Source organism: Mustela putorius, unplaced genomic scaffold (genome assembly GCF_011764305.1).
Source record: "Mustela putorius furo isolate JIRA1106 unplaced genomic scaffold, ASM1176430v1.1 tig00000508_pilon_pilon_pilon, whole genome shotgun sequence".
Lineage (NCBI taxonomy): Eukaryota > Metazoa > Chordata > Mammalia > Carnivora > Mustelidae > Mustela > Mustela putorius.
The window spans coordinates 1,677,293-1,691,136 of NW_025421402.1; the positions used below are offsets into that span (position 1 = coordinate 1,677,293).

At 57.5% G+C, this 13,844-nt stretch overlaps 1 protein-coding gene across 4 annotated transcripts in view; it reads right to left on the reverse strand.

Moving 5' to 3' along the window:
- KIF21B (kinesin family member 21B) overlaps nt 1-11,239 on the reverse strand; it is a 48,327-nt gene extending 37,088 nt beyond the window's left edge. For 3 of the 4 annotated variants that reach the window (XR_001180080.2, XR_001180079.2, XM_004756254.2), the window contains exon 1: nt 10,900-11,239. Coding sequence is in view for 2 of the 4 variants with exons in the window: in XM_004756254.2 (XP_004756311.1) it covers nt 10,900-10,940 (41 nt within the window). In the remaining 2 variants the exon portion in view is untranslated. The remainder of the gene's footprint in view (nt 1-10,899) is intronic. The other variant, XM_004756255.2, reaches the window with a different exon arrangement.
- Nucleotides 11,240-13,844: the final 2,605 nt, after the last annotated feature.

The window sequence follows — 13,844 nt, forward strand, 5'->3', positions numbered from 1 at the left end:
CCCTCATCCTGGGGCATGAGGCCCAACACATTTACAGCGAGGGTCCCCCCCTACCCCATGCTGGCCCACGCAAAGCACCAGGGTGCTTACTCAGAGAGAAAGGTACCCACTAGGAAACCAAGGACATGGGCTCAGCTAAGAGTCACTAGTTCCCAAAGCAACTGACCTGGATGAGGGAGAGTGTTAGTCCCAGGAATGGGACTTGAATGAGTAACTGGAGGTTACTGGAGGTAGAAGAAAAATAGAATTAAGATTTTATGTGTGCTTTCCATGAGCTAGCTGGGCCAGGCACCTGCCATAGACTAACTCACTTAAGTGAGTTAAGTTAGCAGTGAGCTAGGGCTTTTGATGCCCATTTTTCAGAGAGGAAAGTTGAGGCTTGAAGTAGTTAAAGTCACACACACACAGTAAATACTGTGAAGATGGGCATCCATTCCTGGTCTGCCTATGAAACCTACAGGCTCTTCTGCTTCTCCAGCTACCTCCGGCCCAGGACAATCTTCATCCCCACATGGACAGATAAGCTTCCTCCCACAGAACCACCGCCAGAGCCAGGGAGGCACTCTGGAAGGAATCCTGCTCTATGTGCTCAGGGTTTGCCATCCAGCAGGGGCAGACAGTGTGCCCTGGGGCTCACTCCATCACACCCTGCCTGCCCAGCAGAGCATTCAAACCCACACTCCACAGGTAGGAGACCAGAGGGCTGGGAGATCAAGTCCGGGGTCCTGGACAAGCCTCTGCCCCCACCCTCTTCTTGTCGAGGAGCTGCTGCATCCTCCTAAGTCCTGGATGACCTGGATGATCTCTTCCCAGTTTTAACTTTCTAAGAATTCCATCACCTTCCCCTCCAGTAGCTTCCTCTCCTGGCCCCACCCTGGGTGAGGTCACTTCTGTGGGTTGCCCTCAAAGTAGCAGAGGCCTCAGCCAGCCCAACTGCATCCCAGATAAGGGGATACGGGGAAGGTGGCCACTTCCTTTTAAATTAGGGCAGGGTGGCAGGGATGGGAACCACTACAGCCCTGGTCCTTCCTAGGGGCCTGGGGGGGGGGGGGGACGGACAGGGGTGGTCAGGGTTGGAAACCAGTTTCTAGGGTTTTTCAAATAAACTACAGATCCCAGGAGCTACCAGACCCAGGACTATGACGAGGTGAGGTATTTGCCACAGATTCAAAACTTCACGGGGTACAAAGACACTCAGTAATCAAGATAAATTATAATTTAATATTGGAAAAACTCAAATCGGCAAACTGTGGCCCCACGCGCCAGCTCGACCACACACCCAGTATCATTTCTGTTCAGGGCCCTCCAGAATCTCACCCCAAGCCTCACGCCTGCAAAGCCACCCTCTGTCTCTTGGGCCGGGAGCGAAGGGGGCGGGCCGGCCAGCCCCGCGCAGAAAGGCTCCCGGAATCTCCCTGAACAGAGCCCGGTCTATTTGCCACTTGGCAACCCGCAGCCCGAGCGGCGGTGGGAGCGGGCGCGAGAGCGAGGAGAAAGGGCCCAGGGCTTTTCAGAGGCAGGATCTGGCACGGGCGCGTAGCTGCTGAGCTTCCTCTGCCCACAATTGAGCGGGAGCTGGTGTGATGTGGGTATTTTCCTATCCCTCCCCCACCGCCGGAGAAGCGGGCACCCGGGCCGAGGGACACGCGGACGGCTCGGGCCCGGCCCCGCACCCGTCGGTGCCCGGGCGGCGACGGCGGGACAAAGGCCGCGAACCCGAGCCAGGCGCTGCGGGAAGAGCTGAGCTCGGCGCTTCCACAGCTCTTTGGGAAGCCAGGAGGACGGGGCGGAAGGGGAGGACAGAGCAGACTGGGAGGAGGCAGGCCCTGCGGGGCGCTGAAGGTCTGCCAAGGAGAACAACTCCTTTTGCGAGGGTAACGTGCCCAGAGCCCCAAACCCGACCCGCGCCGGGCGGGTTGGAGGGCTGGGGACGGAGGAGGATGGGGCTAACTCCCTCACTCCAACCCCTCCTCGGTGACGTCACAGAAAGCCAGCCAATCACTACCCCCGAGGGGCTCCGCTCAATGACCTTGGGCTCCTAAGGGTGGATTCAGCGTCTCAGGTGAAGTTAGTCACACCCAATCAGCCGGCTAAGGCCTCTCCCAGGGCTCTTGAGTTGTCCCCCAGTTAGTTAGGAGCTCCCGGAGCTCTAAGGGTGCAACCCCAGGCCTTTCCTCTTCGAAGAGTTTTGTCACTGAGAGGTCACAAGCTGTGATATTAAAATAATGGTATCATTATACCCAAGAACTGTTGCAGAGGTCTGTGATTCCTGACGCCTTTCTTTGCTAGCCCCTGGAACCCCTTCACAGCTCTGCTTACTCAACTTCCCCAGTTAGTAAGTTCCCACACATACAGAGCAAGGCTGCCTTTTTGCTAGACTCTGTGCCTACGAAGCTTTGCGCGCTACATCATTACACAAATCATTTCACTCTAATGGGGGTGTTCTTGTTCCTAGTTTACAAAGGAGAGTTCAGAGGAAATTAACTGGGTTCAAGGTCACATAGGTATTAATAAGAAGGTCTTCTAGGAAGATTACCTCTACCAGCCATCAGCCCCAAAGAGTCAACCCGGGAGAGCTGGAGAGAACTAGCACGCACAGCTAGCTGCCCACTTGTGAGTAATCTGCACTTTGGGGACTTCCAGGCTGGGAGACAACCTCTTACCAGACTCTCCCTCAAAGGCTTTGAGAAGAACCAGGGACTTAGGCTGGAATCACCCCTCTAATGGCCAAAAACACCATGATAACCAGCCCCTTTGGAAGAAGCCCGGGGGGTAGAAGCCTCTCTGCCCTTTTCTTCTACAGGACCCTTGGTACCTTTCTGGAATCCTGAAAAGGAGCTCCCACAGGCTAGTGTAACGGCCCCAAGGAGAAACAGAGAAATGAGGAAGTTCATCCCCTCCCTGGTCCCTAAGTGCGCTGCCCCCAAGCCTGAGGTTGGCCAGATTCCATGACTTTCCTTCTGCCCAACCCCAGGTGGTTTGCCTGGCTCCAGCCTCCCAGGCTCAACTGGAGCTGAGCTGTTGTGCGCAAGTTGGGGGGGTGGGTAGGCAGAGAAGCAGGGGACACAGAGAGGAGCGCCATGACCTCCAGTCTGCCTGGCACACTGAGTCACTGAGCCACTCTGTGACCTGCCAGGGACCAGCTCTTCCTCATCAGTGACAGATCAAAGGGGAACTCAGCTACAGCAGGAGGGATTTAGATAAACCAGCAAAAAGAACTTCCTGCTTGCAAAGCTCACTAAGCTGGGGGCAAGGGGAGCCTGGGATTCTTGGGAATCTTTTTCCTGAGAAATCATAGTCACCGATACCATTCTTGCTGCTTCTGTGCTTTTTCCACCCCTGATCAGGACAACACCTAACATGTTTTGAGAACCTATGTGTCAAGCTCATATGCATACAGGAACACATGTAATGAGTTATAACAGCCCTGGGGAGCAAGGGGCATTCGCCTCATTTTACTGAGGCTGGGAAAAGTGAAATTTCACCAGCCCAAAGTCACGCCATTTGTAATGGTGGAAATGAAATGCAAGCCAAGCCTGCCCCTGCCCAATCCGGCTGCCTCCACTGAGCAGCCCCGCACCAGGGCAGGAGGGAGGTTGCACTGGGGAAAAATGATCCCCTCAGAGAATCCCTGGACTGATCCTACCGACAGCTGCCAGCAGCGCCATGAGCACTCTGTCGGGAAAGCATTTCCCCCGTTTTGTAGAACTGAGAGTGGAGGCCCAGAGCATGGAGAAGCACGGAGCCAAGAACCCAGGAGCTGCTTGCCTGCCAGAGGAAGGCAACTCTCCCCAGCAGCAGAAAGAGGGCGTCTACACCCCCACTCTAATGAGCATCCGCTCCTCCTCCTCCCCACTGGCAGCCTGCCAGCTCTGGGGAAGGCGGCTGGAAGCAAAATCCCGGCTCTCTCAGGGGAGTCTGGCTCCCAGACACCCGGGGCCTTTTAGCTGACTTAGCCCAGAGAAGGCATCTTCCCAGAGAGGCTACTCCTCTCTAGTGGGGAGACCCAGTGTGGGGTGCTGGGTCTTTTAGCTGCAGGGATACAGTGGGGAGACACGGGAGCCCTGGGATAGCCAGAGGGTCTTGTCGCCCTGTCACTGGACCTTCTCCTGGCCTCTAAGACACTCCCCCCAGCACAGTCCTCCTGAGACTGCCCTCAGGGAAAAGACCCCCAAACAAGGAGGCTTTGTATTGTGGGGTCGAAAAGCATGGGTTTATGAGGCCCTAGCAGATCTGGTGAAATGGGTCTGTCAACCCCTTATGCTTGACTTCTGCCCCCAAACACGTTCTCAAGTGCACAGGGCAAGGGTATGGACACTCCAAGACAATGCCTTGAGGTATTGATTCAGGGCACCCGGGGTTCAGCCCCCACTCTTTCTTCAGATGTCCTCGACTTTCTCTTTCAGTTTATCCAAGTCATGACCACTAGCTTCTGCATCACAACCAGGGACAGGCAATCCACCAGGGGAGGGAACCCGAGGTAGAGTCTTCTTCATGGCCCCTAGGGTATCACGATCTCAGCTGTGCCCCACGACACCCCCTGAGAGGCTGAAGCAGGCCCAGCAGAGTAGGGCGAGGGGTCAGAGGCTGGGGAGCAGAGCTAGGAGAAGCTGAGGGAGGGAGCCAGGCCCCATCCTAAACTGGAGAGACCAGCCCGCCCTGCTGTGAGCAGTAGCCAGGAGCTGCCTGAGCCACTGGTCTGACTCCTGTGGGTCTGACTCCTGGGCTGCAGGGGCCCGGGGTGAGGGGCGAGCCTGGCTCAGGGAAGCTCGGCTCAGCTGCGTTCCAGCTTGGCTCTCCCGTCCCACTCCCTTCTCGGGGCATCTGGCAGGGGTTTCCCATGACCTCCCAGGAGACTGGAGACTCTGCAGAGTGGGGGCTGAGCAGGGAGCGCCCAGAGCTGTGGTGGCATGTGCTTCATGTGGAGGACAGCTCAGTGGGAACGGGCCCTGGGGATGCTCGCCTGCTGAGGAATGCAGAGCAACAGGCGGCTGGCCTCCAAGCAGCTGGCTAGGGAGGGCGACGAGCCTCTCCCCCAGCACCCTGGCCCTTGGTCCTCAGTCCTCAGTGCCCACTCCCAGGCTCTGTTCAAGGCACCTTAACTCCAGGGTCAGGCAGGACCAGCCAGCCTAGAGAGATGACAAGTGGCTGCCACCACTGCTCTGATGGTGGACTTCCACCGCACAAGGCGGAGGGATAGGGACTCGGGTATCTGGGGCCAGGGGACCACGCACTGCCTCCCTTCCACACCCAGAGCAGCCAGAGGTAAAGAGGGAGTATTTCAGGGCTCAGGACACTGCCACCCACAGGTCCCCCACCCGCCATGGGGCTTCACAGCCCTTCCCACAGATCTCCACCACCCCCAGCCCAGAGGGACGGAAGGGTAACCCTCTGGAGCCGAGGCTGACCAGCCCCAGCCTGGCTCCCCTCCCAGGGCGTGGAAGCTGCCTCTTCTCCCCAGCCCAGCGGCCTCTCAGTACCCCTCCTGAGCTTTCCCCAAAGGGCAGCCATGTCTAGAGGGTAAAATGAGAGTCGAGGAGACCCAGAACACCCGGGGCTCTGCCCTGTGACTGGTGTGGGGGTTTGTAGGGATAGCAAGAGGAAAATGGGCTGCCCCCAGAATTTCCTTTCCTAGAGAGTGGCAAGACGGGACTCAGGCAGGAAAATCAATTCCAGGGGCAGCAGCATGGAGCAAAGGAAAGAGAGAACAGGCAGACTTCTACCCCCTGGCAAGGGAGAAGTTCCCCAAACACAAGAGCGAACAGCATGGCAGGAGGGGGGAACAGGCAGCTCTATGCTAAGCAATCCCAGAAAAGGAAATTCAGACACGTTCCCCCATTGCAGAGCACTGGACGCCTTCCTAAGTACTTTTCCCGCATGGCCATTACAGCAACCAGTGCAGTGGGGCATATGGAGAAACTGAGGCAAAGCGACTCACAGCAAAGGGCTAATGAAAGCAGTAACGGGAGGTGGTTGACAGCAGTCTGAGGAGCATGTGCCTGGAGGGAGAGTGCCCAGGGTTCTGATCCAAACTCCTCCATTTACTGGCTGGGAGTGTTTGCTCATCCTTACAATGGCAACAACATCAGTTAGCTGGTGGGGCTCCAGTGGGGTAGGGTGGGGTGGAACCGGGCAGTGTAGACATGCTGCCTGGCACAGGGCAAGTGTTCAAGAAGTCACGGTGCTTCGTGACCCCCAAGTTCAGTCTTCTTCCCATCCTGGGATACTTTCTGCTATAAATAAGAGGAAGGAAGGAAGGGGATGGGAGGGGAGAGGAAGGGAGGGGAGGGGAGGGGAGAGGAAGGAGGGAAGAAGGTGTGGAGGGGAGAGGAGGAGAGGGGAGGGAAGGAAGGAAGGGAGGAGGGAGGGGAGGGGAGGGGAAGGAAGGGAGTGGAGGGGAGGGTAGGGGAGGGGAAGGAAGGAAGGAAGGAAGGAAGGAAGGAAGGGGAGGGAGAGGAAGGGAGGGAAGAAGGTGTGGAGGGGAGAGAGGAGTGGAGGGGGGGGGAAGGAAGGAAGGAAGGAAGGAAGGGGAGGGGAGAGGAAGGAGGGAAGAAGGTGTGGAGGGGAGAGGAGTGGAGGGGAGGGAAGGAAGGAAGGAAGGAAGGGGAGGGGAGAGGAAGGAGGGAAGAAGGTGTGGAGGGGAGAGGAGTGGAGGGGAGGGAAGGAAGGAAGGAAGGAAGGGGAGGAGAGGGAAGGAAGGAAACTCTTCCCTGTATCTAACACTCACTCACTGTAGGGTCAGTGCCTCGGCACACTGTAAGTTAGGGCTCACTTTTAAAAACATTTTACACATCAACTCCTTAAGAGCCAACACCTGATGGGCTGTATCTCTTCTACTTCATCCACACCACCGCTCTTCGCAAATGAACAAACAAGAACAAACCAGTTTCCCATTCTCCAGCCGGTAAATCAGAGGCCCAGCAGGACAAACAGAAAGGAAGCGCCAAGACCCAGCCAATGGGTGAACTGCACTGGCCCTAGCCCTGCCCTTTGCCCCCAGGAGCTGAGCAGTAAGAGTCAGGGCCCCAGGCTCCTGTCACCCCCGCCACTTCCTCAGCCCCCCCCCACCCCAGCCCCACTCTGAGGGTTTCAAAAGCAGAGATCCAATCAGCTTCAGGCTAGGCCTGCAGGCTGGCTGGGTGGCGGAGGGGGGATGGTTTCCGGGGCCTGTGGTTACTACACTCCACTTCCTTGTGATGACATAAGCCCTATTTCTGCAGCGGGAGGCCACTGCTAAGATTCTCAGGTCTCCAGGCACAGGAGGTCCCGTCTGGGCCTCGATTTCCCAGATGGCAGCATGGGCCACTGTTGGCATTGATCGGCCCTGGCTGCCCTTGGGCCACCAGAGCAGAGGAGGGACTCTGAAGGTACCCATATACCGGCTTCACGCAGTTTTCTCTGTCTTCTCTGGTCTGTTTCTCCCAAGACACCAGTTCTTGGGATTCAAAATGCAGACAGACATTGACCAGGATTTCAAAGTAGCTGGAAGCTCCAGAAATAACTACAGCCAGAGAGCCCAAAGGAGGGAGTGCAGGAGTATGATCTAACACTGACCCCTGGGTCCCTGGCTGGTGCCCCTCCATCCGCTCCCAGCCCCTGCTCAACTCTGGAGTGTCTGAAGATGGATGTGGGACCTGTAGAGGGACCTCCCCTCCCCAGCCGAAGAAAGGAAGGAAGCTTAAGGAAACCAGGCAAAGATAATAGGGGTGTGTGTGTGTGGAGGGGTGAGGACCCACGGAAGGCTCCTCTCTTGGTGGGGGCTCAGAACTGGAGGCTTGAAAGGGTCTTAAGGAAATGTACCATGTGTCTTGGCTTCCTTCCCCAATTTCAACTTTGCCAACTTGCCTTTCTTAACAGCCACCCCTTCCCCTTCTGACCCCATTAGCTGGGTCTGTGTTGCAGTCTGGGGCCGGGCACAACTCAGCTTCTAAAGCTCCTTCCCCCTACCACCCCCCCACCCATCCTCAGGTAGAGAGAGGCTGGTTCCAGGCCAGTCTTGGGCCCAGAGAGCTGACTCCCTATCTACAGGGGATTAATGGATAAAGGGATCACAGGGCAGGCTGGAGAGGGGCTGGCCTGGGAATTTCCAGAGCAAAGACAACTAGCTAGGGTTTAGGGCCAGATGGGCCAGAATTCAGGGAAGCCTGGGGTACGGCTTTTAGGGTCTGCTCACACTGAGACCTTCTCCCTTTATCCCACAGCCCCAGGTTCTGCAAGTTTCATCCCCTGGCTCTCCCCCAGCCCCAGCCTGCCCTGTGGAGATTTGCAGACAGACAGCTTTGATCCTCTTCCCAAGGAGATTATAGGGCCAAAGAGCCCTGGGCTGGCACTTCTCACCTAGTCTAGCAGTCCCCACCAGGACATCCCCCCTTACACAGGCATGCATGTGCACACGCACGCGCACACACACGCACATACACACACCCCAAACAAAGTCGGTCTCGTTCCTGGCCTCCCTTTCCCAAGAGTTGGACCCAGGGTTCGCCATGTTATTCTCATGGGAGCTCAGAGAACACTTCAGTTAGATATAAGAAAGGACTTCTAGGAGGTCAGAAAGCTGAGCCTGACACCGGGTTGGGCCCCTGGCCATTCCAAAGCCTGGGCCTTTCCCAGCAATGCTCTACTCCAATACCCCAATCCAGCCGGCCACCCGGTCCTTGAGGTGGGACAAGTGACTTCCAGAGGTGGGGACGGGGGGTCACTGGGAATCCAAAAGCATGGGTACTCCCCTCAGTCCTCTGTAGCACCATCTGCTCCCTGTCCCAGCCCCAGCTCTAGTCTTGTCCTGTCCTCAGCTCTTTGATTAGAAACTGGGCTCTGTCCAGGCATTGTCTGTCTTCCACGGCCGGCTGCCCATTGAGGTCTGGCGTGTGCCAGGCTAGGCGCTCAGGCTGGAGTGGGAGGGGACAAGTGGGCTGGGCCCTCACCTTCCAGAAACCCCCTCAAGTCTGGCTCTTTTGATGTTCAAATCTCCCCACCCCTCCATCCAAGATCAACAACGGGAGGCAAGGAGTGGGGGCATCCGGACCCTGCTAGAGCAATCTGAGTGAGAAGCAGAGATGATACCCACTGCCCTCAAAGAACTGGGTGCAGTGGGCTGGCACAATCCCTTCCCTGGAAAGGGTCTCAGAAACCTTCTGTTGGTGGTGCTGGGAAGGCCACACCAGCTTCTCCTCACGGCTCTGCACAGAGTGCCAATTCCAAGGGGCTTTCCCACACTTTACCATGCCCCTGCCTAGCCTGGGGGGCGCTGACCGTGCTGGTAGTAGAGGGGGCTTTGTTTGGCTGGCTCCTGTAAGACTAAAGGAAAGCCCCATGGGAGGAGCAAGCACCCTAAGTCCCTTCCTTCTCAGCCCTGGTTCACAGTCAGTGGGGCCAGGGCTTCATTTCCCTTTTATGATGCACTTGGACTCTCCCAGTCTGCTGCAGATGTCATATTTACATTTCTCACTCCCCCTACCCCCCACCACTCCTACCTCCCTCCCTCCCTCGACCTCCACAGGATCCTGCTGCAGTGTCAGTCTAAGCTGCAGCCTGGCCCCGCCCCGGCCAGCCCACCAGGCACCTGCAGGGCTCCTCTTTGTCTCTCAGGCTGCTCAGGGCCAGCAAAGCTGTTTAAGTGTTGCTGAGGCTGCCTGATGCATGAGTGGGAGGCACCTCAGTCTCCCTTCCTTGACCCCTGAGCTGCGATCAGCCATCCTCTCTTCCTCTCTGGGCTCCAGAGGATGGGCCAGATGCCTGTGGGGGGGCATCTGCTCTAGGGCAGGAGGGGAAAGCTCTGCCATAGTCATCTCTGGCCCTGTCTAGAGTGACTTCCATGGACTCTTGGTATCTGGGTCACCTACAACCCAGGGAATCCAGAGACTGGTGTCAGAGACCCACCCTAGCCCTGGACCCAATCCCCCCACCCCCAACATATAGGCCTGGGGCAGAGATGGTTGTATTTCTCCATCATTCCAGCCTTGGGGACCAGTCTCAGATTGGCACTCTCCCAGCAACAGACCCCTCTGAAAGAGAAAACCCAAAACAAAACCAAGGAGAGGTGATGTGGTGTAAGCGTCTCCACCCAACACAAAGGACATGTATGGATCAACTTTGCATGATTTCCTGCTTCACACCTCTGTGTGCCCCTCCCAATAGAAGCCCTCCAGCCATGTCCTCTCTCCACCTCAATTCTGTCAGGATGTCACTGCAAGTCCCAGATAAGTCCATGCACCACCCTACCTCCATTTTATCTGGGAGCCAGAAGATGGGGTATCAGCGACACACCCTCCTGCCCTCTCAGAGGTAGAACCTTAGATACACGGCTTTCTCCCTGCCCTAACCCCATGTCCTCTTGGGACAGGGCCAGTACTCTCTCCAAAAGCCCTTGACTCCTCATGAAAGGCCAAAGCACCACCCCAGCCCTTCCATTCCTCCCTGCTCTCAGTCGATCTTTGTCTGCAGAACCAGTTACTAGGGCGGGTGTGCTGCCTTCCTAGCTGGACCAAGAGCACAGAACTAGACGACTGGGGTGGATGAAGGGAAAATTTCCCCCCCTCCAATATCCCATATGAGACAGCAGCCCCAAGGGGAGGTGAAGAGGAAACACACAGACGCTCCGGCCTGGGCCAGGGCTGGGTGTGAAATACCGGATTTCCTTGTTTATTCGATTTTCTGATCATTAAGGGCTCCCAAGAGGGGCCCGAAATTACCACCCAAACAAAGCCACCTTCCAGCAGCCCGCGGGCCGCCCATCTCCTGCGGCAGCCCGTCCAGCGCACGGTACCCTCCTGCCCGGCCCATGCCGGCCCCTCCTCCCCGGGTGCGGGCTCCAGAGTGGACCCCCAGCCCCACGCCCACGCGAGACAAAGCCGGAGCCCCTCCGCGCACAACCCCCGCCCCGCCACCGGTCCCTACCTGACGGCCACCTTGACGCAGCAGTCCCCCTGGCCGGCCATGGTCCTCCGGCTCTAGGGTCTGGGCGTGGATCAAGGGCGGGGGTCTGGGGGCCGATGCCCCAGGCAGCGGCAGCGGCTGCGGCTGCGGCTGCGGCTGCGGGAGGCGGGGACGCGGGCACTGCTGGCGAAGTCTGCCGCGGCGGCTGGAGGTGACATGCTAGCGGGCGGCAAGCCGAGGGGCTCACCCGCGGCCGGGGGAGGCCTCACGGGGCTTGGCCCGCGCGCCTCCTCGCGCCATCGGGCGGCGGCGCGCAGCTAGCTGACAGCCCGCGGCGCGACCCGCCGCTCCCCACGGCGCGGCACACGCGCGCACACACCTCCCACCCTCGCAGCCACCTCCCGCCGCAGCGCGAACAAAGGGGGCGGGGGCCGGCCCGGCCCAGGACCCGCCCCCCAGTCCCGCCGGGCCCGCGCCTGGCCCCGCCCCTCTCCGCAGTCACCAATCGAAAGCTCGAGGCAGCAGTAGGGGCGGGACTTGAGCCTTTAAAGGGACCTCTTGGCTCGCGTCCACCCGCTCGCTGGGGGGCAGGCGGGATTGGAGGTTCGGGGAGGAGGAGGGCTCAGAAGCTGACCACGCCGGAGCCTCGGCCCCCCGGAGTTGCAGAATCTCAGCCTCGATGCGACCTCCGTTTCATAACTGAGGCCACTGGGACGCAGAGAGGGGAACTACCCAAGGTCACACAGATTTGGTGGCTAAGAAAGGGTAAGAACCCAGGTCTCCCCAACGGAGTGCTTCGCTTCAAACCATCGCACGATTAGCGGTTTATATTTTGAAAGCGCCCTGAAAGCTTCCCTTCTAATTTATAATAGTGAATTTGTCAACTTTTATTGAAGGAGATTCTTGCTGGTGACTAAAATTCCCTCCACCTCCACGCTACAGCATTTTTTCCTTTTTTTAAAAAAATTTTATTTATTTATTTGATAGAGAGATAGAGAGCACAAGTAGGCAGAGCAGCAGGCAGAGAGAGGGAGAAGCAGACTCCCAGCCATGCAGGGAGCCCGATGGGGGGCTCGATCACAGGACCCTGGGATCATGACCCAAGCCAAAGGCAGCTGCTTAACTGACTGAGCCACCCAGGCACCCCCCACCCTACAGCACTTTAAAGTTCATTTTTTGGTTGATTCCTGGCTGGGCTCCACGACCAGATGGGCCCCTCCCTCTGCTCCAGGCAGTTCCACTGACCTTTATGACCCACAAGATGACCCTTCTGAGCCTAGCTTGCGGTCTGTCTTGGCTGTGGGGGCAGAGGGTCATTTTTGAAGGCCTGAAATGCTCCGGGGAGACAAGGGAAAAAAGGAGGCACTCAACTCCAGGCACCTGGGTAGAGGCTGGAGGGGTGAGGTGGGTGGGGAAGGGGATGAAGCAGTGCAGCTGCATTTACAGGGATCTAAAGGACAAGGCCCTGGAGCCTTTAAGCACAGGGCAGACAAGGGGAAGAGCAGTGCTCTGAGAAGTCACCATTCCCTTTCCACTCCACCTACCCTCCCTCTGAGCCCAGACACCTTCTCCCTGCTCCCCCTCCCCAACTCCCAACACTGGGGCCATTCACAGGGCCCTCACCAGCTGCCCTCCCTTCCCACACTGCAACCGGCTCCTTTCCCTGGAAAGAGCCCAAGGGGAGGACCCAGCTGCAGCTCCAGATGTGGATGATGCTCTCTGGGGGAGGGGGGGAAGGGGAGTCAGACTCCAAGCCTCTTGCATCACCCTCCAGTGATGATGAAACTATGTCAGAGATTTTGGCAAGGGTGTGGGTTAGGGCCTGAGGATGTATCTGTTGGTGCCATTCTCCTCCCTTCCCTCCCCTACTCACCCGCACAGATAACTGCTCCATCCAGTAGTCCAGATCACTGTTAAAGTCAAACCAAAACAGTGATAACTTCAAGGGCAAATTTCAAGGGCAAATCACGCCCCTCCCCCAACCTGATGGAAAACAGGGCACCACCAGCGGTGCCCCAGGGGTGGAGGAGAGGGAGGAGGCGCTGGTGGGATCCTGCATCTTGTATTAGCATTTGCACCTAGAGGAAGCACTCTCTGGGGCCAGTAGTTCACCCCTCCCAGAGCAGCAGGCCCGCAGAGTGTTGAGTCAGATCCTGGACAGTCTCTTCTCATCTTCCCAACAAAATAAGAGGTGGGAGGTAGCTAACATTTATGGACCCTCTATGAGAACCAGGTACTTTCTATGCATATTTTTACTTTCATTCTCCTAATGTATGAGCTGGGCATTATTAATACTTTTTCATTTTTGCAGAAGGGGAGAATGAGTTTCACCCAACATAAAAGCAACAGACCCAGGATTTGAACCCCTGTGTCTTATTCCAGACTTCCCAAATCACCTCCAGGCAACTGCCCAGGGGGAAGGAAGCTGGGTTGACCCAGGCTTTCACTCCAGGTTTAGCCCTCCTGGATGATAGTGCTGTGCTGCCTTTTGCAAAGCTGCTCTCCCGCCCAGAGATGACTCTGGGGCTCATCTCTGGTTTCCTGCCTCTAGGAGGTGTCCCTTCTGATTTCCGAGAGTAGATGACCCTTCTGACTCAGGGCTCCACTGCTGGGAAATGGCGCCAGAGCTGCTGCTGCACCTACTACCCCTCCCCCGCGCCCATCCCTCCAGGCTGAAGGATGTCAGGCCTGAAGGAGCAGCGAGGCACAACTCAGGCCACCTCAGCAGCTCCTTCCTGGACCACCGGGGAGCAGAGGGCATCTAGATGACCAGACCCAGACTCCTGGGCGCTGCTGCCCAGAGGTGAGGAGGGAAACTGGGCACAGAGGTCAGAGGGGGATCCCAGTGGCAGGAAACAGCTTAAACTGTAACTTGGGGAGATTTAGATTAGATGGGTCACGGGAGGCCGGGGACAATCCCTGCCCTCCTCAGTCTCTCTGCAGTTTTAGCTCAGCCTGTGCTTCCT